The sequence below is a fragment of the Rhopilema esculentum genome, chromosome 2 (assembly GCF_057945365.1).
Source record: "Rhopilema esculentum isolate cy_ngs chromosome 2, ASM5794536v1, whole genome shotgun sequence".
NCBI classification, from domain to species: domain Eukaryota; kingdom Metazoa; phylum Cnidaria; class Scyphozoa; order Rhizostomeae; family Rhizostomatidae; genus Rhopilema; species Rhopilema esculentum.
This window is the reverse complement of record NC_142816.1, coordinates 4,901,948-4,929,259: the sequence shown is the minus strand read 5'-3', so window position 1 is coordinate 4,929,259 and position 27,312 is coordinate 4,901,948. Positions and strand designations below refer to the sequence as shown.

General features: G+C 38.0%; 1 protein-coding gene and 1 long non-coding RNA gene across 4 annotated transcripts in view; one reads left to right on the top strand and one right to left on the bottom strand.

The window, feature by feature from the left end:
• LOC148960576 (uncharacterized) overlaps positions 1 to 27,312 on the top strand; it is a 31,038-nt gene that overhangs the window by 2,712 nt on the left and 1,014 nt on the right. For both annotated transcript variants that reach the window (XR_016143883.1, XR_016143882.1), the window contains exons 2-3: positions 19,262 to 19,401; positions 22,042 to 22,126. This is a non-coding gene — a long non-coding RNA (uncharacterized LOC148960576). The remainder of the gene's footprint in view (positions 1 to 19,261; positions 19,402 to 22,041; positions 22,127 to 27,312) is intronic.
• On the bottom strand, positions 252 to 27,312 carry LOC135695707 (uncharacterized). 2 transcript variants are annotated; one of them, XM_089109311.1, is made up of 7 exons: positions 24,420 to 27,311; positions 9,408 to 11,465; positions 7,830 to 9,308; positions 6,684 to 7,099; positions 5,634 to 5,858; positions 4,439 to 4,498; positions 252 to 2,940 (listed from the first exon to the last, which is right to left on the bottom strand). In XM_089109311.1, exons 1-7 carry the CDS (start codon positions 24,523 to 24,525, stop codon positions 2,749 to 2,751), a joined length of 4,536 nt encoding a protein of 1,511 aa, XP_088965437.1. In that variant the 5' UTR covers positions 24,526 to 27,311; the 3' UTR covers positions 252 to 2,748. The 2 variants fall into 2 exon arrangements, with proteins under 2 accessions (XP_088965437.1, XP_088965433.1); XM_089109307.1 differs by having other exon boundaries at positions 7,830 to 11,465; positions 24,420 to 27,312.

Here is a 27,312-nt window from a genome sequence, read left to right as displayed (position 1 = left end):
CTTTAAAAACACTTCAACAATATTTCCTCTTCAGAAAGGTCGTTTATTAAATCATGGACTTGGTCATAACCCCCATCTCCTGTTAATTTAAACTCCCATCTATTCCTGACCTCAGGGTACATTGTCATGGCGGAAAAAGAGCATAGTTGGGCAATTATAGAGCAGCTGCATCCCAAAAGCCACCCCCCTGTTTCTGACAGCCCTTTATAATGATAGATGGTATAACCATTTGAGGAAGAGAAACGAAACAGTAACAAAGTGCAATATCATTTCAGCAAAACATTACGTAATACTCTGTATAGACTGTAAACAAAAAAGATTCATTCTTTTGACAAGCACGTGCTGTGTGTTCGCAACGAAATAATGAATTTAAAAGTTTGTTCAATTACAGTAAACACTTTTTGTAAATGCATGATGTTTTTAACAGAAAAACATTCACTTTTCGAAGCACGAGTTGTCTCCTATAAATATATAACTATATATCTTATCAAATTGATAAACTAATTTGCAAATAAGAATTCTAACTTCTGGATAATAAAGTTCACGGCGAATACAAAGATAAAAATCGTAAAGGGAGACGAGGCGTTAGCCTGTGAAATACGATTCCCAAACATAAGGAGTACCCAGTAGATCTCCAGTTCCAAAAGAACTGCTACTTTTTTGCGGTTTCCTACTACTGTATCGCCCCCAAAAGCCGTTGTTTACTTGAAAACACGACACTGAATAAAAAGTTTTCCAATCCAAAAACATGTTTGGTGACACAATCTGAAAAATTGACTCTGAAAAATGTTTTGATACTTGAAAATGATTGAAATATATATGGATATTAGAGATCTATTTCTGTGTTGCTGCTGAAAAATTGAAGAAAATGTATCTACTCAGGGATGGAAAATCAGGCCCAAACATTTCTGCAAAAAAATATTTGTCTTAATGTCAATGAGAACCTATGTCTAGCATAATCCTTGATCGCAATAAAACCTGGCATTTCATGGTCACCTTCATAAGAAGTCTGAATTCAGTATAAAAGTCATTCAGCTGCACCCATTATATTGAGATCTTTTTACGATACGGTGCTTTTCAGATCTTTAGTGATGAGCACCTATGCCTAACATATCCCTTGATCGCTATGAAAGCCTAGCATTTCATGGTCACCTTCATAAGAAGTCTGAATTCAGTATAAAAGTGTTATTCAACCGCATCCAATATACAAAAAGAATCGAGATCTTTTTACGATACGGTGCTTTTCAGGTCTTAAATTTTCAACATTCAAATATCATTAGGGTAAGGGGGAAACGCTTGTAAATCTTGACTGATTGATATTCAACTTAACATAGCTGGGCATTACCTTAAGAAACAAATAATTATTACGACTTTCTAACATATACTAACCAAACATTACTTATATATATATATTAATAAACGAGCTTTATCTGTATTAACCTCTCAACAGGAGCTACAACATCTGCCAAAAGTCTTGGTACAATCCACAACATTTGTGAAATATTTTTTGCTGCATCCCCATACTCCCTCCGAATAACATTCTTTTATGCAAAGTTGAGATGTTCAGTACTGCTCAATGGAATAATTTCAGAAACTATGATAATTAACTCTACAACCAATATTGTTTTAGGGAGGGAGGAGAGGTCTTTTTTACTTGGACAATTAATTTTCAAAACAACACTTATGCAAATTGTAGTCCTATAGCTAATTGCAAACTGTAGGACTTTTGGCAGATAATTTACACCCACGATTAGCACCTAAAACAAATTTTTGAAATAAAACAACTAAATGCTTCGTAATGCTTACAACTACAACCAAAAAGCCATGGAAATAGATACCTCAGGCGGAAAATACTGTAAAAACCATTTACAGCGCTTTTAAGTCTCAATACGTTTATATTGTCAAGCAATGTTGAACACCAAGGTCTTAACATAACTATTGCCATCCAAGAAAACTGTGAATAGAGTACCTTTCAGAGCCCACGTCATAAATGGGGCCAGGGGGCCCTGGCCACCCACACTTTTTCGCTAAATGAAATATTAAAATCTGCCGAAATTGTTCATATAGGTAACCTGTGGATTACAACAAACCCGTTAAACCAAATTTCATTCAGTAAAACGGCGTTAGCAAAAATTTTGCCAAATCGGGGCTGGGGGATGCAAAAAGAAATTTTCTTCAAGTTACTGGCCCCTCTAGTTTAGAAAAGGTGATGCGGACCCTGTTATCACGAAAATTGAAATGAGTCCTTAGACCTCCTGATAGTGTCCTTATTCCAGATTAGCAAAAAAACATGATTTGTGTCAAAATGATATAGATAATAGTTTGCTTCCTACTCCAACTATAAATATATCTGTAGCCTAACCCTGACATCAGCAAGCAGTTTATTATCTCTTGTTACTTTATTTATCTATTTACTTTAGTTTATCTTGTTCCAAAAATTCTAGGACAAGTAGACCTTTCAAATTTAATGAAGAATAAATTTTTGCTCCTCATGGTTCTACTATTTATCAAATTTGAATCTGCAAAGGTAAAATGATAAATGGTATTTGTTCTTACAATTACTGAAAGTACTCGCTTTTTCAAACAAATTCTTGTTTATGTATGTTACTAGCAATATAGGTGATCTCTTTACTGCATACAACACTGTATAGGAACATAGTTTCTGAGAAAATGCACTGCATTTGGTCTCATTGATCAAAATAAGATTAGCCTTTTGGCTTATGGTCCATTATCAAAACATAATTCACCTCAGAGCTCAGTACTGGGATCCTTGTTCTCTTTGCTCAGTTCATTCCTTTTTGTTATTTCCGTTGTCTGTTCTTTGTTGACTGCTTTCGACTCAGAGCTCTCATCTGATTGTCTATTCATAGCAGTTGTCTCTTTTTCGAGGTCCATATCTTTCTTGCTTGCATAAGCTGGATTCGCCAAGACATCCGATTTCTAGAAGAGATCAATGAAATAATAATTGCCATCATGATCAATATCCATAGTTGATAACTTGAGGAGCTAGTTAATTAATAGGGTTTTCAGTTACTGTAGGTGAAAATTATTTTGTTCCAACTGTTTTTGGTGAAGATGGAAGTTTTTTTTTCATTCTCTTCAATTCATTACGGGCTGGAGCAGACGACTAGAACAGAATACGCGATTTTAACTTCAAAACATCCACTTAGTCACTTTATCTAGGAAACAAGAAATATAGAGGGGGGAAGGAAGGGAGTTGTTGGGTGCAAACAATCCTCCTTTGACTAAAGTTGTCACATATATTTGGGCATATTTGGTAGACAATTGGAAGGATTATTTTACTCAGCCTCCAAATATCTAATTAAATATGTACATTACGTGTGGTACTTCATCCAATTTGGTACTCAATTTACTTGCTCACTATATTATCCCTTTTTCGTAATCTCTAAGCCCCAATATCCAAGAATTGGACACTTCAACTGGCACCCTTTTCCATGGAAGTTCTAATGTACTAGATACTGTCAGTTTTTGGAAGATTACCGTTGTCTGGAGTTAACTTTTAGAGGCTTATGGCTGCAGGAAAATCTTTAGAACCGAATATTTAATCACTTTTGTGTCAATTGGTTGAGAACGTTCGCTGATAAGCGTTTTGCTGTATTCAAAAAGCTTTACGATAAAGTCCTTTCAAAGTGGTTCGAATTGAGCATGCAAAAATGTAAGTAAACGACAATACAAAATTCATATGAAATAAAACATAACTCATTTGATCAAAAGTACGACACTGAAAAATATTCAATTCTCCAACATTGAAGACAGTAATGTTAAAAATTTTACATATTTTGTTGACACTAGAACCAATGCAACCGTTTATGAAACTGGTCACAAAACACGGGTAAATGAGTAGGTATAATGCGGGTGGATAGGCGGGTGTAACGCGGGTAAATAGTTTGGTGTAACGCGGATAGATTGATGGGTGTAGCGCGAGTAGATAGTCTGGTGTAGCGCGAGTAGATAGTCTGGTGTAACGCAGGTAGATTGATGGGTGTAGCGCGGGTAGATAGTCTGGTGTAACGCAGGTAGATTGATGGGTGTAGCGCGGGTAGATTGATGGGTGTAACGCGGGTAGATAGTTTGGTGTAACGCGGATAGATTGATGGGTGTAGCGCGGGTAGATAGTCTGGTGTAACGCGGGTAGATTGATGGGTGTAACGCGGGTAGATAGGTAGGTCTATGGGGTTTATGCCTTGATGGATGCTATTATTGCAAGTTCAATTTTCAGAACCCTCTACCCCCTTCCTATCTGATGGTAGATGTATACTATTTTAAATCTTACAGTTTGTGTTGATATTTTGTTTGCAAGAAATGAAGGCTAAAGGATATTTCACATTAAAGCCTCTAAATAACAACGAAACTTTAAGGCGATCATAGAACATGTCATAAGATTATTATAACAAGCAGTTATCATGATTATTATTACCTCTTCTTCGATGGAGACTGTGAATGATTTGTTTACAATTCCTTCCTTTTGATCTTCTGGCTGAAAAGACAAAAGAGGTGCACGTCTACTTTTCAGTTGTTATAAAACACCCATATTTTTGCATTTCATATCACATAAATTCTGACAAAATTGAGTAATATTATTTGGACGCCATGTTACAAAGGTTCAACAACTAGAATGCTGCAGCAAGAAAAATGAATTTATCAAATATTGAATTGTTGCTTGATTTTGAATCTAGTTAACCCATTTTTATGCAACAATCCTGGTAGCTTCTGTAAGGAATAATATCTTCTAGAAACTCAGGTGTTTATGAAAATTGAATCATAATATAATTTTTGTCTGTTGTCGTCTTCTTGCTTGAGGACCGAAATGATGATGCAAAAATGTTTGTTTCTTGAACATTTTATTTTTATTTTTTATCACATAACCTTAAAGCGTATCACTAAAAACTAGAGTAAATAAATGATCTGAGCTATGAGCACAAAAGCTCATATTCTGTCCCTATCAACTCACTATAATTCGATCCTGGTTGTAAAATCTAATATGGCCATAACAACATTCTCTCCACAATGGCATAGAGACTAAGATAGCTTATTATCTTATTTCAATTGAAGAAAAACATATTTTACACATATGGAAAATACAATAAAAGATAACTAAGTTGTCCTATTTGGTTCTCAATCTTCATCGATAAAGTGAAGAAAGTAAATGATTGACATAAACTTAACAAGTAATGAAGACAAGAAGTAATAAACCACACTAGATCATCAGATTTACTAACAGAATATTAAGAGGTAGAGAAGCTATAAACCAATCCCTGTTTTTTCACTTGGTGATATTCTGTCACCTTGCAACAGATTTAACTGGTTTTTCAGGCTAAGAGGTATTTTTTCATTTAGAGGTACCATTGGTCTTCTTTTCAGTCACTTAGTTCAGATATACAGCAAAACACTATTTTCCAAGATATAATTAACGGGGAATATTTCAAGTTGTTGCAGACCCCCGTCTTTGCAGTCAAGAGCATGCGTAACTATATATTCGTGCTAATGCGCATGCTCTCTAGCTGTTCGGGACGGGGGATGGACAGCTGTTTTATTGCATGCAAATATAAGTATTGTGGAGTATTTCTCGTTTAACATAGAAAAGTTCATAAATAAATCGGTGAATTACTCACCATGGCAACTCCTTCATTTAAGTTGGTTTCTGCAAGCTTTGCTCTAGGTATTCCTTCAAACGTGCCCAGATACTTCGACGTCTTTTTAAGCCGTTTTAACTCGGGTGTTCCACTGCCAACACCATTTGGCATATCTTGCATTTCATAAAAGGGTTTTCCATACCCATTCTGAATCGCACCACTGTAGACTTCCTCAACAATATCTTTATATCGCCTTGTTCTTCGCTGTCACAAATAAAAAAAAAGCAATTACAAAGCTTCAACTATAGCAATTACAAAGCTTTTTGCATCAGGGTTAGCTTTTGTTAAGGATCTGAAGCAATTTGAAGAGAAATATCAATTTGGGCTTTACTTGCATAACATTCATTAATGGAAAACTATTTCATTCCTAGAACAGCTTCCAAACATTTTATTTAAAATGTCATCAAAAGTTTAGTGAAAAACTCTTTACCGTTCTGTTATACTGAAAGCTAGGGCAAAGTTCTCCCTACAGGGGCGGACACTTCGTCAAATATTGGGGGGGGGGGCGGCAAGCCTATTGTTTCAACAAGATGACATCACATTTCCCATTGTCTTAGAACAAAAGACAATTGTCCTCCAAAGTATTGGGCCCCACGCCCCCAGGTGTCCGCCACTGCTTACAAAGATACATTAATACCATGGATACCAAAATCAATAATAACTAAAAAGGAAAAGGACCAGGGGAGCTAGCTGTTGGGTAGAAGATAAAACGTGGGACTATTTCGTTGATTACGTTGTTCTATGTTAAATGGCAATCGACAGATACTTAAGTGGCCTAAACAATCTTTCAACTAACAATTGGCCAATCAGTGATCGTGATAACACTGACACGTTTTTTGATTGGTTGATATTGATTTACAGATGGTTTAAGCCACTTTAGTATCTGTTTATTGCCATTAGAACGAAAATGTTGTCATGACTCTAGAATATCTTTGAGTAGGACTTATGACATCAAAAATTCAGTTACTGTGATCCTGGGACATACCTCAATGTTATACAAAAATGCCATTCTGTTTAAAATTTACTTACACATTGTGAGACAAGAATCATCAGTAGGATGCCAATTAGTACACCGCAAACAACAAGCACAATCGCCCATGTTGCAAATGACCGTGAAGATGTTGATGTCTGACTTCTTGCCTGAGATTGCACCTTGATTACCTTCAACTCTTCAACTTTGAAATTACCAAGCAGTCTATCTGTGGTCGATTTCTTGTATGTCTGCTCTACGTTGTTTGATATCTCTTTTGTGTCAGTTCCTGCTTTACTTGAGTCAAAAATCAAATTGAAATCGACGACAATGCTCCCATTCTTAAATGAATTGACAATTGCTTTGATAAATCCTGGAAGATCTTGGAATGTCATGTTGAGAACTTGCTCTACCTCAACTTTCAATTTCTTGTACTCTTGACTTTCTGAATCACTGAGCTTTTTGTTGTACGTTGCTGAAACATCAAAAGTGGAATCTTACATAACCTTTCATCAATGTTGTTATCACATTTCAAAGCTGTGTTTTTAAAATGTATTCGTGGCTAGACTAACATGGCTGACGTCTTGTATCAAAAACTTTTTAATCTATGATGATAATGGCATAGTGACCAATTATGTGTTATGACAAACGACGACTGACAGAAAATGATTGACAGATGATGTTGACAGCGACGATGACAACGTCGATGATAAGGTTGAAGACAACGACAGCTCACTGTGAAGAGGATCCACGGAGACTGATGACGTACTAACGAAATTGATGACGATGACAATGACAACATTTTGGTGACGATGACAATGACGATCATATTAAAAATTATGACAGTTGATGATCAAATATTGATTATCACATTATTTTACAAAAATATTATCGTAATACAAAAATGCGTAATATAATATAGAGGTCTAGATATCTTAAATGGCTGTTAAGAGTTTGCCATTCCTTGAAACATAAACATTGTAACAAAAAGTTTTGCAAACAATACAATTAGAAGTTAGGTAATTTGATTAGTAAACTGTGGAGATGGATTGATTGTCTTGATTGATTGTACTGAAAGATTGAAGATAAGAGATTGACGATGTGAAGTTAAAGATGAGCGATTGTTAATGACAAAATGATGACGCCAGATTGTTAATGATGCCGATGAAAGAACATTGTTAAGGTAAACAGCGTAGAAAACTTACATAAAATTTTGAACTCTGCTTCCACCAAAATCGTTTCCTCTTTTTTCGGTTCAACTATAACCTTCTCACTAAACTCAAAACTATTCTTTGCGAATTGAATTGGCTTGGGTGAAGCTTTAAAAATCTTCCCCTCTAGGTGGGTAACCGAAACGTCTAGTAAATGTCCCTTTATCTTTTCCTTATTACTTGATCCTGATCTAAAAGACACAGCAAATGCAATCTGTGTACCAAGTCTTCGTGCATCAGAGAAGCTGATTGTCTTGACCGCATAGTAGTTGAATGGACGTAGATGAGTCTCATATACTGATGCTAAGAAAGGTACAACCATTTCATCAAGCTGTCTAAAATCATTTGAATTTTTTATAGTATAGGATTCTTTAAAAGTAACATTGAATTTCATTAGGCAACTTATTTCGAGCTTTATGTCAGGCGCAAGTGTAGGTTTCTTGGTAACCACGTTAATGGACGTCGAAGGGCCAATGTACATCGATTGGGGATTGATCGATGAAGTTACAACGAACACTGGTGTAGCAGATAATAACGTCTTCGTAGTTAGACTAACTGTTGAGGTAACGGCTTTTTCTGTAATACCAGAGGCTGTGACTATGACAGGAACAGCAGATGACGCAGTAGGCAATGCTATAGAAACTGGAAGACTGATAGCAGATGTAACGGCTTCATTTACAGTACTAGACCTTGAAACTGAAGCCGATATACCAGATGACAGAGAATGCAATGCTGTGGATTCTAGTGTACCTAAAGTTGATGTCATGTCCTGTTTTACAACACCAGACGTAGTAAGAGTTTTATGTACACCAGTAGACGTGGTTACTTCTTTTGCAAAGCTTGAGATTGAGAGTCCTGCAGATTTAGTAGACGATGCAGTAGGCAATGATGTGTACTCGCTTGGACTTGCAGTCGACGTGGTAACTTGTAGAATACCAGGGGTTGTGAGCACTGCAGTAACAGCAGACCATGCCGTAGGTAATTTGGTGTGCTGGCTTGGACTTGCACTCGATGTGGTAACTTCTTCTAAAATACTAGAGGTTGTGAGTACTTCAGTCACAGCAGACGATGCTGTAGGTAGTGTTGTGAGCTGGCTTGGACTTGCACTCGGTGTGGTAACTTCTTCTAAAATACTAGAGGTTGTGAGTACTTCAGTCACAGCAGACGTTGCTGTAAGTAATGTTGTGAGCTGGCCTGGACTTGCACTCGATGTGGTAACTTCTTCTAAAATACTAGAGGTTGTGAGTACTTCAGTCACAGCAGACGTTGCTGTAGGTAATGTTGTGAGCTTGCTTGGACTTGCACTCGATGTGGTAACTTGTTGTAGAGTACCAGAGGTTGGGAGCACTGCAGTTACAGCAGACGACGCGGTAGGTAATGTTGTTAACTCGCTTGGACGTGCAGTCGACGTGGTAACTTGTTGTAGAGTACCAGAGGTTGGGAGCACTGCAGTTACAGCAGACGACGCGGTAGGTAATGTTGTTAACACGCTGGGACGTGCAGTCGACGTGGTAACTTGTTGTATAGTACCAGAGGTTGGAAGCACTGCAGTTACAGCAGACGACGCGGTAGGTAATGTTGTGAGCTGGCCTGGACTTGCACTCGATGTGGTAACTTTTTCTAAAATACTAGAGGTTGTGAGTACTTCAGTCACAGCAGACGATGCTGTAGGTAATGTTGTGAGCTTGCTTGGACTTGCACTCGATGTGGTAACTTGTTGTAGAGTACCAGAGGTTGGGAGCACTGCAGTTACAGCAGACGACGCGGTAGGTAATGTTGTTAACTCGCTTGGACGTGCAGTCGACGTGGTAACTTGTTGTAGAGTACCAGAGGTTGGAAGCACTGCAGTTACAGCAGACGACGCGGTAGGTAATGTTGTGAGCTGGCCTGGACTTGCACTCGATGTGGTAACTTCTTCTAAAATACTAGAGGTTGTGAGTACTTCAGTCACAGCAGACGATGCTGTAAGTAATGTTGTGAGCTGGCTTGGACTTGCACTCGAGGTGGTAACTTCTTCTAAAATACCAGAGGTTGTGAGGACTGCAGTCACAGCAGACGACGCGGTAGGTAATGTTGTGAGCTGGCCTGGACTTGCACTCGATGTGGTAACTTCTTCTAAAATACTAGAGGTTGTGAGTACTTCAGTCACAGCAGACGACGCGGTAGGTAATGTTGTGAGCTGGCCTGGACGTGCAGTCGACGTGGTAACTTGTTGTAGAGTACCAGAGGTTGGGAGCACTGCAGTTACAGCAGACGACGCGGTAGGTAATGTTGTTAACTCGCTTGGACGTGCAGTCGACGTGGTAACTTGTTGTAGAGTACCAGAGGTTGGGAGCACTGCAGTTACAGCAGACGACGCGGTAGGTAATGTTGTTAACACGCTTGGACGTGCAGTCGACGTGGTAACTTGTTGTAGAGTACCAGAGGTTGGAAGCACTGCAGTTACAGCAGACGACGCGGTAGGTAATGTTGTGAGCTGGCCTGGACGTGCAGTCGACGTGGTAACTTGTTGTAGAGTACCAGAGGTTGGGAGCACTGCAGTTACAGCAGACGACGCGGTAGGTAATGTTGTTAACTCGCTTGGACGTGCAGTCGACGTGGTAACTTGTTGTAGAGTACCAGAGGTTGGGAGCACTGCAGTTACAGCAGACGACGCGGTAGGTAATGTTGTTAACACGCTTGGACGTGCAGTCGACGTGGTAACTTGTTGTAGAGTACCAGAGGTTGGAAGCACTGCAGTTACAGCAGACGACGCGGTAGGTAATGTTGTTAACTCGCTTGGACGTGCAGTCGACGTGGTAACTTGTTGTAGAGTACCAGAGGTTGGGAGCACTGCAGTTACAGCAGACGACGCGGTAGGTAATGTTGTTAACACGCTTGGACGTGCAGTCGACGTGGTAACTTGTTGTAGAGTACCAGAGGTTGGAAGCACTGCAGTTACAGCAGACGACGCGGTAGGTAATGTTGTTAACTCGCTTGGACGTGCAGTCGACGTGGTAACTTGTTGTAGAGTACCAGAGGTTGGAAGCACTGCAGTTACAGCAGACGACGCGGTAGGTAATGTTGTGAGCTGGCCTGGACTTGCACTCGATGTGGTAACTTCTTCTAAAATACTAGAGGTTGTGAGTACTTCAGTCACAGCAGACGATGCTGTAAGTAATGTTGTGAGCTGGCTTGGACTTGCACTCGAGGTGGTAACTTCTTCTAAAATACCAGAGGTTGTGAGGACTGCAGTCACAGCAGACGACGCGGTAGGTAATGTTGTGAGCTGGCCTGGACTTGCACTCGATGTGGTAACTTCTTCTAAAATACTAGAGGTTGTGAGTACTTCAGTCACAGCAGACGATGCTGTAGGTAATGTTGTGAGCTTGCTTGGACTTGCACTCGATGTGGTAACTTGTTGAAGAGTACCAGAGGTTGGGAGCACTGCAGTTACAGCAAACGACGCGGTAGGTAATGTCGTTAATTCGCCTGGGCGTGCAGTAGACGTGGTAACGTTTTGTACAACACCAGAGATTGTCAGTACTGAAGACTCACCAGATTTTGCGGAATTTGATGTCATTGACTGTGTTGCAGTATTGGTTGTTGCAAATGATAGGTTGATACTAATTTCAGAAGACTGTCCGTTAACTAAAACAGAAAACAAGTCTTGACATAATGTTCGTAGTAATTTTATAAAAAGTCCTGGTCGAAGGATAACAATGATGGGAGAAAGTTATTGAATAATATGTTAAAGTGAAATGCTTGTAATAAGAAACAAAGGACAAGAAATCAATTTACGGATCTTTCGTTTTTGCAAAACTTTGCCTGTCTCTGGGAAATTTTATAGGGAGCGCCAGGAATTGAGGCGTGATTGCCCGATCGGCGTATTTTCGATGCGTTAATTCGTGAAACAAACTTTTATTATGCGTGAATGCGTGAATCAGCATTACTCATGGCGTGATTGCGTGAAAATGAGTGCTGCAAGCGAATTTCGAAATGCAGTGCCTACTTTATTACCAGCAGAAAGTCTTGGTTTTCGGTACCAGACCAGATATATGTCTCTAATATTTCAACTGAAAGTAAAGCTAAAATAATTCTGAATGACTGTGAGCATGGTTTGATTAAATTTTGTGGTTATCAATCAAGCTTGGAATAATGAAAATTCGTCACTCCACATAAAGTTAGAATGAAGGCACGATCCGTGGGGTGGGTGGTTGTCAAGCGCCAGGTTGTCGAGTTGGAGATTTTGCAATGAAATAAAATGAAGGCAAACTCTGATGTCGAGAATAGAAGGGACCTGCTCCCCGTTTAATAAATATTGACTTTGTGATTCTTGAACAATTATCCTCCTGTAAGTCTAAATAAGAATTTAAAAAATATTCATTTTTTTAAGATCCGGTTGTTTTTTAACAAGTAGCATATCTCAGCAAAAGCTTAGTAAAAGCAGTCAAAAACAACATTATAATCAAAAAATTAAGCATGGCTTTTATTATTTTTATTTGACGACGTAATGATCTCAGCGATGAACTAGTAAAGGGACAGATGCGCAAGTTACCACCTTAAGTGGCAGCATGGTTGCCGCAGAAGACGGAACAATTTTCGAATTTGATGCTTCCATTTCGCTGGAAATGCACTCATTGAAGCAATTTTTATTACCTTTCAATACAACTTTACTCTTAGAATAAAAATATCCAAAGGCGGAACGCTTTTTGACGGTTTTAATCGATTTTCTGGTAAAGCCTGGTTCCCTTAAAATCGTAAGAGGGTCTGTGACGGTCTGCGACAGTCTGCGTCAGTCTGCGTTGGTCTCCCGATTCTAATGGGAACACTTTCTTCGGAACAATGACCTGGATGTTGTTCAAAAAACCAAATATCTTGGAATACAGATCGATAACACACTAGATTGGAAGTAACACACTAAAACAATTTATCCCAAGGTCTCCAGAGGAATAGGCTTTTTTAAGCATGCAGAATCCTATCTGCCAAAAGAAACTCTGAAGACCATGTACACAAGTATTGTGGAGCTAAATTTTCGCTATTGTTGTTCGGTGTGGGGCTGTTGTGGTCTTACCGAAACCAACGCTTACAAAAACTACAAAACCGGGATGCTCGTATCGTATCTGGCAGCAGTTTTGATGCACCGAGCCAACCACTCATAAAGGAGCTGGGCTGGAGGACCATTTCAATGTGTTAATTCAACTCAACGGAAAGGTAGGAAAAAAGAAACTGGGGAGCCGAGCTTTTCGGTAGATGGAATCGGAGCAACCCTTATAAGCACAATAGCTAGCGATGGCTCTGCAGGAAACAGCATTATCAGAGAAAAAGAGGCACTTCTCCAAAAGCTGCTGGGGCTGTTCCCCTTCTACTCAAGGTCCTCCCTTGGTTCTCATCAGTGGCGTAGGTTGCAACATTGGAAAGAGTTTTCCATTCAAAAATGTTTAAGATCTGGTGTGCCAGAAAACACGTATGTTGTTACCGTTGGCGTATTCAGATGTCTCCGGTTTAGGGGTCACACTTAAAACGGAGCGTATTCAATAAGCTCCGTATTCACAAGTATCCGAATTCATTTGCATTTTCAAAGCGAAGTATTGTGAAAGCAAGGCGAAATCGGATAGGCTTGACATTTTGTGGATGACCGTGAAGCAGTCACGGTCACGGAGCAGTGTGAATAGGCCCTGTGTCACATCTTTTTGACGCCTAGAACCTCACCATTGTGAAAAGTGCCTTTCAAATTAAAACTAATAAACCTGCATGCAGGCAAATCCTATGCTAATGGCAAACGAAAAACGTGCCCCGTTTCAGACATTGAGTCATATAAGTAAGGCCATGCCTTAAGTGAGCGATATTGAAACTTTTCCCGAAAAATTAATTTCTAACTTTTCAGCAACACGAAGAAACTTTAAATCAATTTTACTGGCTGTACAAAGTTTGCGCGGCTCCGCCATTTTCAGGCTCGGTAGAACCGAACGCGAGGTGTTCTTTAAATTAATCAACCAATCAAGTGCTTTTTCATACTATATGACATCAGAATATGAATCGAAGTTGAGCGTTTTCGAAACAAATTTTCTGTTATGAGTTGGTTGTGAATAATTTGTAATTTCGGTGTCTATAGTTTTATGCCAAGGCGTCAAATAGATTGGCAAAAAATAACGAAACACAGGGTTTCTTATTTTGTAAAGTAAATTCTCTCCTGGCCGCGTGAAGAATCTACCATAAATCAAACTCTTCGTCTGACGTTTTTCGAATTTTCTTTGAACAAAACAAAACAAATCTTATTTAATTTACAAAGTACCAAAAGTCCGTTCGTAGTTCAGTTTTTCCTCTTCCTCCTTGTCCTCGTCTCTCTCAAAGTCCCAGATGCACCCTCGTAGCGTCCAAAATTTCCTATATTTTTCAGACTTTACAGTTTTCGTTTCTCACTGCTCGTTTCTTGCATAAAAATAATACTGTCGTATTTACAGTGCTTTCAGACATAACTTGTGTTTTTGGCTGAAATCAGATCCAAAGTAATTCGATCGAGCTTGACCCTCCCTTGAAAAATCATATCCTGAAAACTGATTTCCTAGAAGTGGTTTGAAAAGCGCTGAAAAGACTTACCGCAAAGAAGTGGGAAATCTCTCTAGGATTACAGCACCGGAAATAGTTGGTCTTCACGATTGCGAAAGACTAAAATATTTCTTTGAAATCCGACTTTCAAATGTGTCCAGAAAGAAACCAATAGACCTTTCCCCTTATTACGTCATGCGCTCCTGAGTCCGCAATGCATTGTGGTACTTGTATTTAATATCGCGGCCGTCTGTTTACGTTTTCTATGGTGATCGAGACACGTTGTATTGCTTTAACACGAGCTAGGGTTGACTCAGAAACCACTTTCGCATTTCTTTGGAACATTTTGCCACTTGCCACGAGAGGTGTAGTGCTAGGGGGCCCCAGGGGGCCGAGCCCCCTTGGCAATGCCAAAATATAACCAATTTCTATTTTTGCTATTATTTTTAGCAATATTATATGCAAAACCCCCCCTTGTTATTTTGATAGCATTACATCACTATCTGCCATTCTTTATGAGAGAAAATAAAAAGTATGTTTCTAACAGAAATTATTTTATGAAAAAAAACATTAATCTTCGCTTCATTTAGGATAGTGGTTGCAGATAGTGGTTGCAGATAGTGTTTAACACTCCGTCGACTCTACACAGCTGTGAAGATATGCTTGACACAAACTGACAAGTATGTGACTTTGGTAAAATTGTTTGGGTTAATGTTTTGCATAAGTAGGTCATGTTCGTAATAATTCTACCTTTATTATTATCTTTGTGACTGAGCAGTTGTCAAAAGCACGGTGTTCCAGTTGTGATGATTTCAATTTCCATTCGTAGGAACACATGAACTCTCTTTTTTATAAGAACCAGGAAATTTAAGTTCAGGCTGACTGTTCTTAATTTTTTTCGAAAATCTGAGACTGGATTGCTCTTAATTTGTTCTTAAATTAAGGTGAGATTGCTAGCTTTTTCGTTCTTGGGTGGTGTTCATGCCCCCGTTTTTGCCAGCAAAGTGAGTGAGACAGCCTTAATTTGCTGACAAATTTGAATATTCACCGAAAAAGCACCCATACACTGTATAACTCGAAATCCTCACATTTAAGATAAAACGTTGTTCAGAATAGGAATCTACCGTACCTCAGCCGCACCTTGTTCTTAATTTGCTCTTAACCTTTGACCAATTTTGAGGCTCGTGTTCATATAAAATTGTTCTCATAAAAAGGAAAGAGTGTATACAATATACGTTTTTACAAGAACACTTGGCTTCAGTCTCAGCCTAGCGTTTCTTAATTTTTCGCATAACTTCAGCCTCACTTGCTGTTTATCTTGTTTCTTTTTTGTTAAAATAAGTTTGCTTAACTTAAATAAGTTTTAATGCTTTCTTGTTGATCAATGCCTGCTGTTCTGTTTCTATTCTTTGATTTTTTAACTTTTTCTTGTATTTTATTTCTCGATTTTTTTTATCCTCAGCCTGTCTTGTTTCTTATTTTTTGGGCAAATCTCAGCCTGACATTTCTTATAAGGGTTGTTCTGATAAGAAAATTGTGTAGAATTATTGTTACGTACACAATTGAAAACGTAAAACTAATTCTCCACGTGCTCTCAATCAAAAACGCCCCAGAATCGTTAGGTTAACTCTGAATTGTTGACTGACGGGACATGGTGCCTTCAAAAAGCAATGATGTACAATATTAGGCCATATTGAATAAAAATTTCATATTATAATCTGTGATAGAAATATAATATAAAATGATAAACATTTTCATCATAATCATAATCATATAATAAGCCGTACCTTGGATATTTTCAAGGACACTTTGGATTACAAATGTACTAAAAACCTACTTATATGGAAATTATATGCCCTGTGACGTAGATTTCGGGGCTGGCCGAAAACAAACAAAGTGGAAAAAAAAATTACCTCATGCATCGATTAAAGCAGGAGGGGGGGTTGGGGGGGGGGGGTTGTTTTGAAAGTGGTACCGTTGGCTAGACTAATATTTGCAAAAATGGTACCACTGGCTAGAAAAATTTCCATAAAAGTTGTAAAAGAATACCTTTGGAAAAGTATATCCTTGCTCGCGGCACATCCCAAGGTACCTTAACTATGGAAGAACCAACTCAATGACTCACTCAACCAGCTAGGGTTGAATCTCATTTCCTTAAATGCAACTGACGGATTCAGAAAGGACATCTACAGTGAGGTTGTGAAAAAGAAGATAGCAAAGATTTGAAATTTCTCCCTCGACCTATTCCTGATTCACACGTTATGTCCATCAAAATGAATTAAGAATAGCTTTAGGCCCAAAATAAAAACTGTTAAGAATATCTAGGCAAAGCAAAAATTATTGTTATTAAAAGTGTTTATCGGGTGCTCTAGCGGTGCTGCCAGAAATTGATCAGAGCCCAATAAACATTGCAGTCTTGCGGTTAAAAGACTATGCTAAGAAAGAAATGGAAATTTGTGTACCACGCCGAAACTACGTCATTAATAAAATGTTATATTTCATATTATCTCATGATAGGTTTTTTTGTGATTTCAAAAATTAGCTCTTTGGCGTTCGGTATTCAAACTTTAAGCGCTGAATTTAACAAAAAATTAAGAAATTGGTTCCTTTTCCTAAGCTATGTTTCTTATAAAAAATGACTGTATCGTCATCACGTGACTTTCGTGCTTTTGGACATGCATTTAAAAAGATTACTTTAAGGCTGGTTTCGCGATCAAAAACCTGTTATTCGAAATAGAAGCTTAACATTCGAAACAGCACTCTAAAAAGACCAAAAGTTTGGTTATGGTGTTTGATTTTATTTGCTTCCTCACAACTGGTAATTGTGAAAGCTCGAAAATCAAAGACAAAAATTTTAGAAGTTTTAGAATTCCAACCTATAACTACACAAACATAGCGACATTTTTTCCTTATCGGTATCTGAGTAACATTTTCCCACGATCTCAAACTTCATGTTTTAAAACCGAGTTTGCTTTCTCAGACGTTTATATCTTCAACATAACGATCAAATTTATTATCCTACCAGGAAGGTTAGTGCAATACAAATACGCTGTCATGAACTCAAAAGCAATTGTTCGAAATAGCGGGTTGTTTAGAAAGCAAAGGGTTATTCTGTACAAGCGGGCATTCGAGATAGTGGATGTCAACTTTTTTCAAACGACACTGCCACTTTTTACATAGGAGACTACCACAAGAGAAGTTATTGAAAGCAAAAGAATTTCAGAGACAACACCAAGGTCAAGTTTTGTTGAAAATCCTCGTTTAAAGTTTGCAATCTTCATTGGTCTGTCCAGTCTTGTTTCAGAAATTGCTCTTCACCTACCCACATCAAATAACAAAATTCCGAAAGTTCTAAAAGTAATAGCAAACACTGGGTCAATGGAACATGCCTCTGATGTTTTCCGTGATTCCAAGGCTGGTTTTCAAATTCTCAAGCACGAAATCATGTGACAAATATTTTAGGGCCCGCAAAAATTCACGTATGAGCTGCCATTTGAAAAAAATTTGTCCTGATAGATTAAGTATGCTAGGTTGACACGAATTTCAATTTTGCAAAATGCATGATTACGCGTAATCGCTACAAAAATAACCGTAAACCCCCCCCCCCACCGATTGCCCCCTAACATGCTTAAATCAACCTTTGAATGTCGGACAGGAAAGGGGTTATTTTCTACAATTTTTGAAACAAGGATATACTGGGCAGCATTTTTACATAGAAACTAACGATTTTCCCGACAAACTATTCATCCAGCCCTGTAACTAACTAATTAATGAAATATTTTCAAACAGAGACTCCAAGATGTTTTAAAAGAAAGTTACTATTTAGCCGAAGAGTTATCGACAGAACCTAGCAACAAATAAAGCCACTGAAATACAAACTCGGAACACGCCCAAGGGACACAATGTCCAATATATTAAATGAAATAAGTCAAAATCAAATCAAACAAAAAAGAATAGAATGTATACGCAAATGGATCACAGATTAAGATATTCCCTTCCTTGAGCTCTCTTTGAGCCAGAGGTTCCTGAAACGTAGTTGTTTAATAAGTGCCTGTGTCCAGGTCTTAAATAACTGAATCCGGAACACTATTCTACCATTATAAGCATTAGAACTGCAAAAGAACACTCCCAACCTCAGATGAAAAAATATGGAAGTAGTTACAAGAATCGGTGTTTGAAACAATATTAAGAACCAAGGAGCTTTAAATTATCAAGAAAGAACATCGAGCTTTAGGAGAGTTATATGGTTTTATGTGTAAAGAAATATTTCAGTGGAGAGGCCAGGATAGCCAAACCAAAAGTCCAAACTTGTTTTATTGCAATTTTAGTCTGTTTTTCGTTTTAGCAGCTAATAAATTGTCATATCTTGATTTTTTGTGTTCGTCCAGTCGTTTTAATTTCAAGGCAATACATTTCCTTCAACCTCACAGTACAGGCCTTGATCTAGCTTTTTTCATGCCTGTCTCTTTTAAAACATTATTTACACAGCGTAGCGTTTAAGCATACTATCAAATTATTTGGAGACATCAATCGTAGCACAAAGAGCCCAATATGAAATACAGTTATCATAAGAGAGTGTGGCCCAAATAATTTTAACAAAAATTCCTAAACGAATGAAAAAAAGATCCTTGAGGAAATGTTAATTGCAACGTAAGGTTTCGGAAATGTTATCTTTATTCATCGAGTGTAAAGTGAAATACAAATTAAAGACTTTGCTCCAAACGTAGGTTTTTTTATTTGCTTAACTTATAGTTTCTTAACAGTAATCAAATTCCAACACCTCCCTTCTTCTATATTGTAATTTACAACAATTTAACGCATAATCGTTAAAGGTATTCCATTTCAGCCAGGTTTACCAACACAAATTCTAACGCTAATGTTTGCTTTTATATTGACAGGGTATAACAAAGTCCAAGGTCACAACGTCACAATGCCTGAGAAAATTCTTCTCGAATCAAGTGACTCTGCTAACTTGCTTTCACGTGATGGTCTTGTCCAAAGAATATTCCCCAAACCATGACAGCACAAGGATAGGCGGGTAAAGGAAAACTAACTTGAATTTCTTTTAAAATCATTTAGCTATTTCTCAAATATCTCTGTAAATATACACTGTTTTATAAATCCCACATTAAAGAACACGGAGGTTCGATTTGCCATAAAAAATGAGGCACCGCGAAGAAGGCGGTCTGGGGGGCTATAGCCCCCCACTTTTTGCCAAAGATAGCAAACATTTACCAATGAATCACCAATCAAGCCTCTTTTTATTCGGTTTTAGCCCACCCCTAATATTTTTATATCCAGCTCCCATAAAGAAGTGCACCAGCATTTCATAATAATAACTATTAACTATCGATGATTTTCACAGATTTTGCTTGCTTTTCATGGGCTCCGACGATGGTCAGAAAGTGGGAGAGGGCAAGGGAGATTTTGACAATCATAACAAAATATTTTTAAAAAGAGCCCTAACCCTAACCCCCCGTCCCCTTTGTCGGAGGCCCTGCTCTTGGACATTCAGGCTCTGATGCTGATTATTTTTCTCAAAGGATGCAGAATTCAATGTACATTATCCTATATTAAGGATATATTACTGACTGCTAACATCTTATCAAGAAAAAAGGTTTAATATAAAGAACACATGTTATCGAGAAAACGCCATCATGCCTAGCTAGAGTGTAGAGTTCAGTCCGTTACTGATGCATGCAATCTTTTCTCATTGCAAATATTTTTCAAGCTAAGTAACAAAATTATTGTGATATTAAATATTTAGTGATGCTGAGTCAGCCATGTAAATAAAATAAACGCGAATCACAAAAACGACATCGATAGTTAATTGTCATTGACCGTTACCATAGGCAAATATTTATATATTATGCTAATATTGACTGTACAATTTGTATAAATCCATAACTGATTAACGCATACCATTTTAGACGGGAAATTATCTCAGGGGGCAAGCCTTTTTTAAAGAAATGGACAATAGCCTATTGTTTGAGACAATGGAAAGTCACTGAGGTCGGAGGGGTAGTTGCCCCCTAGTTAGAATGTTAAAAAGATCCTGCATTGTCGATACAAATGATCGTGTCTTTTATGGATGTTTAGTTATTCATTTGATTTCATATGGCACTTGTTTACCCCATGAAAAACCTCTGAGATTATGCTCTTTCAAATGGCAAAAACGCGCTCCTTAAGAACATAATATGTTAGTTTGATGCCAGGACTGGGATACCGGGGGCAGTGAGGCCTTGCCCCCCCCCCCCCAAAAAATTTAAGTATTAGCAGAAAAATACTTTTATTTCGTAAAACATGGCTGTTTTTACGCTAAATTGTCGGGGCTGCCCCCCCCCAAACAAAATTTGTATTTCGGTCTTTGGTTTGATATTTATTATGTAGGTTGATTTTTACATATTATTATTATAATTATAATTATTATTATTATTGGTAAAAATCTAAACATTGCCATCTTTTAAGGCTAAAGAGCTACGACCTTGAAGGACACTGCTAGAATATACTCAGGTCGGAACTAAATTTGTTAGTTTAAGCATATTTTCTTAAGCAATTACTCTAAATGCTGGAAAAGTTGAGTTGACCTACAACTTAACATAGTTCTGGGTCTTCGACATCACCATCGTGCGTTTAACATTTTCAGTTTTTTAAGAAATTAAATCTGTAAAAGAATTAGACCATTATCAAGACAGTCATAACAAGAGTTTCTACCAATGCTTCGCATTCATTGTTTATGTAAATTACCAGCAATTAATCATATTTCAGAAACCACCTCAGCAGCCTTCCTCCAGTAAAAATTTAACCCGTTTGCCTTCCTTCAATTTTCCCTGTGTATTTCCAATAAAATTTTCTTCAAACTGTCATTTAATTAAAGCCATTAATGGACGGGTCCTTACACTTTGTAAGGAGAAGAGAAGTTGAAGTATCACCGTAAATTCCTCTCATTGTATATAATCTGGTCAATTCATGCATTTGCGTCTAAACTACTGTATCGATAGAACCTTCATATGGCCCACATCCATGAGATTTTAATGTTTTTTAGTCTCTGTGACTGATAAATAATGGATAGCCATCCCGAATTTTGGAAAACCCGCCTTAAGCACCACTCTCACACTCTTGCCAGTGCCTAGACAAATGCATTTTGATACCTTGGTTGATCTAAGGATCGAGCCTTATGTTTATCCTAGGGGCGATTCACTCTTGCAAACAGCGTACGAGATTTTCCCTAAAACAAAAGTATTTCTAGGGATTTTTAGATAAAACAAAAGGATTTTCGCAAAAGGTGTACGAGATTTTCGTAGAGTGATTTGCCCCTCGTGTTTATCAAACATGATGGAATAGAATCATTCAAAATAGCAAACCCACGTAAAATGGGACATGGCGATCTTAAATTGCCAGGAATTCGAGTCATACTGGTTAAACCTGCGGTATCATCCTAAATTAAGTGCAAAGGGTGATTAATCTTACAGTTCGCTGTGAGCTACATATTGTGACAGAAATCGCCCTGTTATTGAGGAATTACTGAACATTCTTGCTGCAGGCAGTCGATTTGTAGCTCTTTCATGGATTGGCAAAATTGACAAATGAGCTGTACCTTTGGGATACAGTCACAAAAATATTTGGAACAGCTTTTAGCAAAAGCCAAATTGTAAAAGATCTATCATTTCCGTTACAGGCTATTTCTAAGAAATTACTTTCCAAGAATTCAAACTGTGGCGGCTTTTGGTTTCCTGTTTCCGCAATATCTAATTATAGACAAGGTAAGATCATTACTTTTATGCAGGGACGGAATTAAGCGGCGAGCAGTGGCGGACACTTGGTCAAATATTGGGGGGGCAAGCCTATTGTTTTAATAAGATGACGTCACATTTCCCATTGTTTTAGAACAAAAGTCCATTGTTCTCTAAAGTATTGGGGGGGGGGCGGTCGCCCCCCCTCGCCCCCCAAGTGTCCGCCGGCGAGGATGGATTCTTGTATCACATCCATCAGGTGACTGGAAAAGAATGGAAACGCTCATTTTCAAATTGAATTTTTAACTCTAAGATAGAGAAAAGACGAAGATTAATACAGCAAATTTTGTTACTAATGACTACCAAAAATTGCTTGTTACCGAATTAACGGAACTTCATTGAAAAAAGTTTTAGATATTTAGGCCTTAATTGTATGTGACTGTAACCGGCAGCGTGATTTTAAGTATGTGACCTTGGCGGAATTGCAAAATCGACGCACATACGTTGATTGTGATGCAGGAAATCCTTCGAAAAACAAGTATGAAACAATGGTTTCCTGGTTGAAGTTCTTATGCGCTTTTCTGCCAATAGACCTGAGGTGGTGAAATAGTAATTTTTTCTGCAATATAGTCTAGCTTTGAAGTCAGTTTTGGCAGAAGGGGAATGCAAGCCAGTTGCTCAGCGAAGCCTTGTTTAAAAATGGAAAGGGAATTTGTGAAATTACCACCCCCCCCCTCCTCCCTGTTTCTGTATCTGTTTAGTTTTGCAAATTCCTTGCAAACACTATTTTGCTTTCCCGTCTTGACCAATCAATTACGTCATTACAAAATGGATTTTGGCACATCGCTGGTGGCAAGAAAGGAAAAACTCTGAGGTATAGGTTAACCAAAAAGGCAGTGAGCTTGCTTTGGAATTTATTTGTGTTGCATAGACACAATTTAATCCTGAAAAGTACTGCACTCAAGATTGAGTAATGATTAAGGGATCATCTTCAATGGTGGATCATAACCTTTAGTAGAGCGATTTCTAAGAAAGCAGTTTTCCATAGTGAAAAGCAAGTATCAAATTTCGGTCTAAGCAATTTCACCAACAGGTCTGTTTTGTATAATCATCTCTATTAAAGATGTATATTTTTGTACATCCGAAACATTTTGATGTTGGAGGGGCACAGTTTGTTATAAGTGCTATGTCTCAAAAGGGGCACTTTACCAAAAGCTTATAAAGGGAGCTTGGGAGAAAAAGGCAATCTTCTGAATGGTTGGGCTAGCGCCCCTGGTACCCGTATTTCCCTGAAGAAATGACTATCGTCTAAGGGCTGATCTCAGATGGCTTGGGTGTTCACAAAAGAAACTTCGGGACAAAATCCATTGTCTGTTGATGGAGGATTTAATTTATGAGAGTTGTCCAGTGATAGAATGTCACAAGATATTGGCACCTCAGGAAAATATTTTAATATTGGTTTTAGCTCCTGTTTAAGGGCGACCTCGATTAAATTTTCTACACCTGTTAGTGGTGATCAGTAAGAGAAAGTGCCTTTCGATGCGTTTACTAATATTCTCCGCCGCCAATACCCTAGACATGAACGGCAAAGAGTTTGGCCGCTTCAAACTACACGAAATCGTAGCTGATATCAAGCTACAAAAACAAGTTGATTTGCTGACAGTTTCGTCGGTGAAATACGAGACGAGTTTGCTAAAAGATTCCTACTTATTCGCAGAATTTCACCAATTGCCTATTGTTTGGTTTCTGAGATTATCAAAACATGCACCATTAACTGCTGAGAAAATTTCAGTAAGTCTGCGCGTTGTGACTGATGGCACGCAAAATCAGGCGAGGGTGGGGTCAAAGAATTTGGATCAACCTGAAAGCTTCCGTAATTAAATTTCTAATTCATTTGCTACCTTCTGCTCATATTTTCATCAGCGCGGGCATTTTCAATATCACACTTGACAATCTGCTAGTTTTAGAACATTCTCATTATCATCATTGCCCCTGCGAGACTTGCTACATTTCCTCACATCAATTGACAGGGTTGATTCAAGTTTCTGTTTAAAATAATTTGAAACATTGTAGAAAACTTAGCGAAATAAAGTCTGCCTTTCCTGAAATCAAATTGACGGATTTCAGTTTCATGTTTACTTACAAGTTTCTAATGCCACCCTGTAACTAACCTCTTCGTTTTTTAACCTTATAAACCTCTGAAATATCGGAGGTAAGCTTAAGTAGGGCAGAAAATTGATACTTGGCTGAAAGTTTTCTTATCACATTGCAACCAGTCTTGTTTTTATCAAATTTCTTTAGTTAACGTTGAGATTTGCCTTACCTTTTGTCAACATCATGCTGTATAATAGAACCACCATAAATATTTTCTTCAAACCAACAGTAGTTCCATCGCAACAAACAGCCATGTTTTCTGGTCTTAAATCCATAACCAATCTTGCTTTATTAGGAAAAAACTAACAAGTAAAATGGCTCTTCGAGAAATATAGTACGTTTCGAACTCTGTCCGCGAACACGTGCGCTAGCCACCGTCTTGAGAATTTCCCGCTGTCGAAAAACGGATCTTTAAAGCGTTTTTGATGGACAGTTGCACAATCTTAAATTATTTTCATAAAAACCTGCTGTTATTTGCTACCAGTATTCGACGATTTTCAGCGGTGAGACTGCACATATACTTTTTCAATATTGAGCGCTATAACTGGTTGGCACGAGATGTATATCCGCCACTCACATGGACCTGATCGATTGGTTTGTCAACTTCCTCTACCCACGCTAAGTAAAAGTATGGTGCTGTGAAACCTCGTTTTCGAGATGTAGCCTAGGAGACATTACAACAGAAGGAGGAGGTCGAGACAGGGAAAAATTAGCCTGCATCGCAAAAATTTGCAAATCGGTATTTTTGAAACGAAGTGTTTGCCATAAAATCAAAAAATGAATAAATGGTGTCCACACATTGTATACATTCTGCGTTAACCTCCGCTCAATTCTTAATTACAACCTGCTACATGTTACAAAATTATCTAACTATTTTACAATTTAACAACTTCGACACTAGTAAACTATCTACTTTCCTTCACACTTCAAACATTCATTTGAAACATTCAACGCAAGGGAGTATTTATCATTGCTTAAATTAGCAATATCAAAGAAATTTATGAAAACATATAGGAATAGAAATATTTAAGCAGACCTTGTATGTCACAGATATATGTACTGAAAGCCCCCCTTAGACATCTCCTCTACCCCCAGAAAGCAGACTTTTCTATACCTTTTCTTGCTACAAATCAAGAATCCGGTATGGTTTGCTTGGCATTGTAAGTGTTGGCATCATTTATAGTTTCGAATCCTCAAGGAAAATGATGACGAAAGATGATAAATTAGTTACTGAGTCACCCCGGCAAATTCAGTCAAAAAGAAAACGTTTCGTTGTTTGATAGTGGGTTCAATGACCTGGCGAATATCCTTAAATCTATGGTATCGATCAAGTCGTTTTTGGACACGTCTTATGGATAAAAGTACTTGCAGGGGATTGATTGAGAACTTACTTCGGCAAAAACTTAGAAACTGTCGGTGTAAATCTACAGAATAATGTTTATAAAGAAGTCCCTATTCAAGGACCTAGGGGGCTTTAGCTCCGAGCTTCTCCTCTTTCGATTGTTTTCAACGAGCACAATACGTCAAGTATTTATTCCTTTGCTCTCTTTTCGAACGTGTAAACTTTTTTAAGACCTGCTGAAGTTGAGGGAATTTTATATCTCATAAACCAAGTATTGAAAACAAAAAAGGCCGACTTTGAGTACTTGCTGCGGCAAATTTCAATGCTCCTTGTTCATTTTTCCACACGCACAGAAGACAGTGTCTCTTGCAAAATCTTATTCGTGACAAAAGCAAGCTTGTCTTGAAGGTAAAGGGGGTTTAAAAAACAAAGGCAATATTGGTTCATAAAGTCGATGTCAGTGGGCAACGAATTTCTGTCTGAATGTTGTCAACAGATTTAAAATGAGACAGCCTGTTAAAGGAAATCTGTCACGACGTTGATTCATTATAAGAACAAAGGGATTTTTATTGTTTCTAGTCCCCCTTTAATTTATCGCATTGTAAAAAATATGGCGGAGTGCTGGACTTGTGTTTAGGCTATTGTTCCAGCTATTGTTCTCGTGATAGTTTTTGTAGAAATTTTGAAATAGATTTGCGAGAGTTTGTACGTCAGAAAGAACTGCCAGATTTGTACGTCATCTGGCAAAAATGAGGAATATGGTTTACGTCCGTGTGTTAAGGAAGTGGTTCGCTCCACGTCGTCACCATTGTGCTGTAGGGTTTGGAGGGAGGGAATTAAATTATGACGTAAGGAATTCCTCTTTCAGAATTTTTGGATATAGAAACGAGTGTCATTAAATTTTTTTGCAAAATAATTGAAATATTGCCTCATGAGCACAGGAAAATTCCCTCGGAACGAAATTTATTTTTGAGGGAGGGGGCTGCCCATTGTATTGTTCCCATTCAGTACACTGTTATAAAGAAAGTAGAATACAGTTTGCAATTATTTGGGGGCTCTAGTACCCCCCCCCCCATCTTCTGCTCCCGACGGCCAATCCAAGATTCTCGGCAAAAGTGTGGGTCAAACCGTTGTGGTCCGTAAAGGTTCTGGTACCCAGGGTCTAATCACAGAATAAGAAACAGATATACTTATTCTGCTGTCTAGTACCCAGGCACCCAATACAACTTACAGTGTATTGCTTCAAAACTTCGTGAAGAAGCCAAAAAGGTTTTATGACGTCACACTTAAGTAGTATCAAAAGCTGGAATCATGATGTACCTTTTTAGAAACAGATGATTTTTGCCGAGGCCACATTTTTTTTATAACTTGTGGTTCGAGATCTCTCTTAACGTTTTTCGACTATGAATTGTTTCCAAGTGTTACTTTCTCAGGAGTAACGAGATTTCTGCACCCCAATATGCAAGAAACCGATTCCCCCTAAAAGAATAAATTGAATTATTGTGCCTAAGAAACTATAACTTTCAGTGACTCTTTCAGAAATGTTATTTTGAATTACAGACGATCAATTTATTCATCCGATTACTCATTGCATAAATTATAATCTTATTTACAATCGTCTGTAGACTAACAGGTGTATTCGTGTAATTGCAAACTTCTTTGATAGAAATTCTGCATACGCTGTATACAAGCCATAAGCGAGCAGGTTCTTTTCTTTGTT

Bases quoted from the DNA above. Each gene is read 5' to 3' on its own strand.
- LOC135695707 (XM_089109307.1), bottom strand. From the start codon at position 24,525: ATGGATTTAAGACCAGAAAACATGGCTGTTTGTTGCGATGGAACTACT. The intron at 5,859-6,683 runs GTAAGTAAATTT...TATTTGTGACAG, and splicing joins TGATTCTTGTCTCACAATGT to CGAAGAACAAGGCGATATAA. The intron at 4,499-5,633 runs GTGAGTAATTCA...TTGTCTTTTCAG, and splicing joins TAAATGAAGGAGTTGCCATG to CCAGAAGATCAAAAGGAAGG.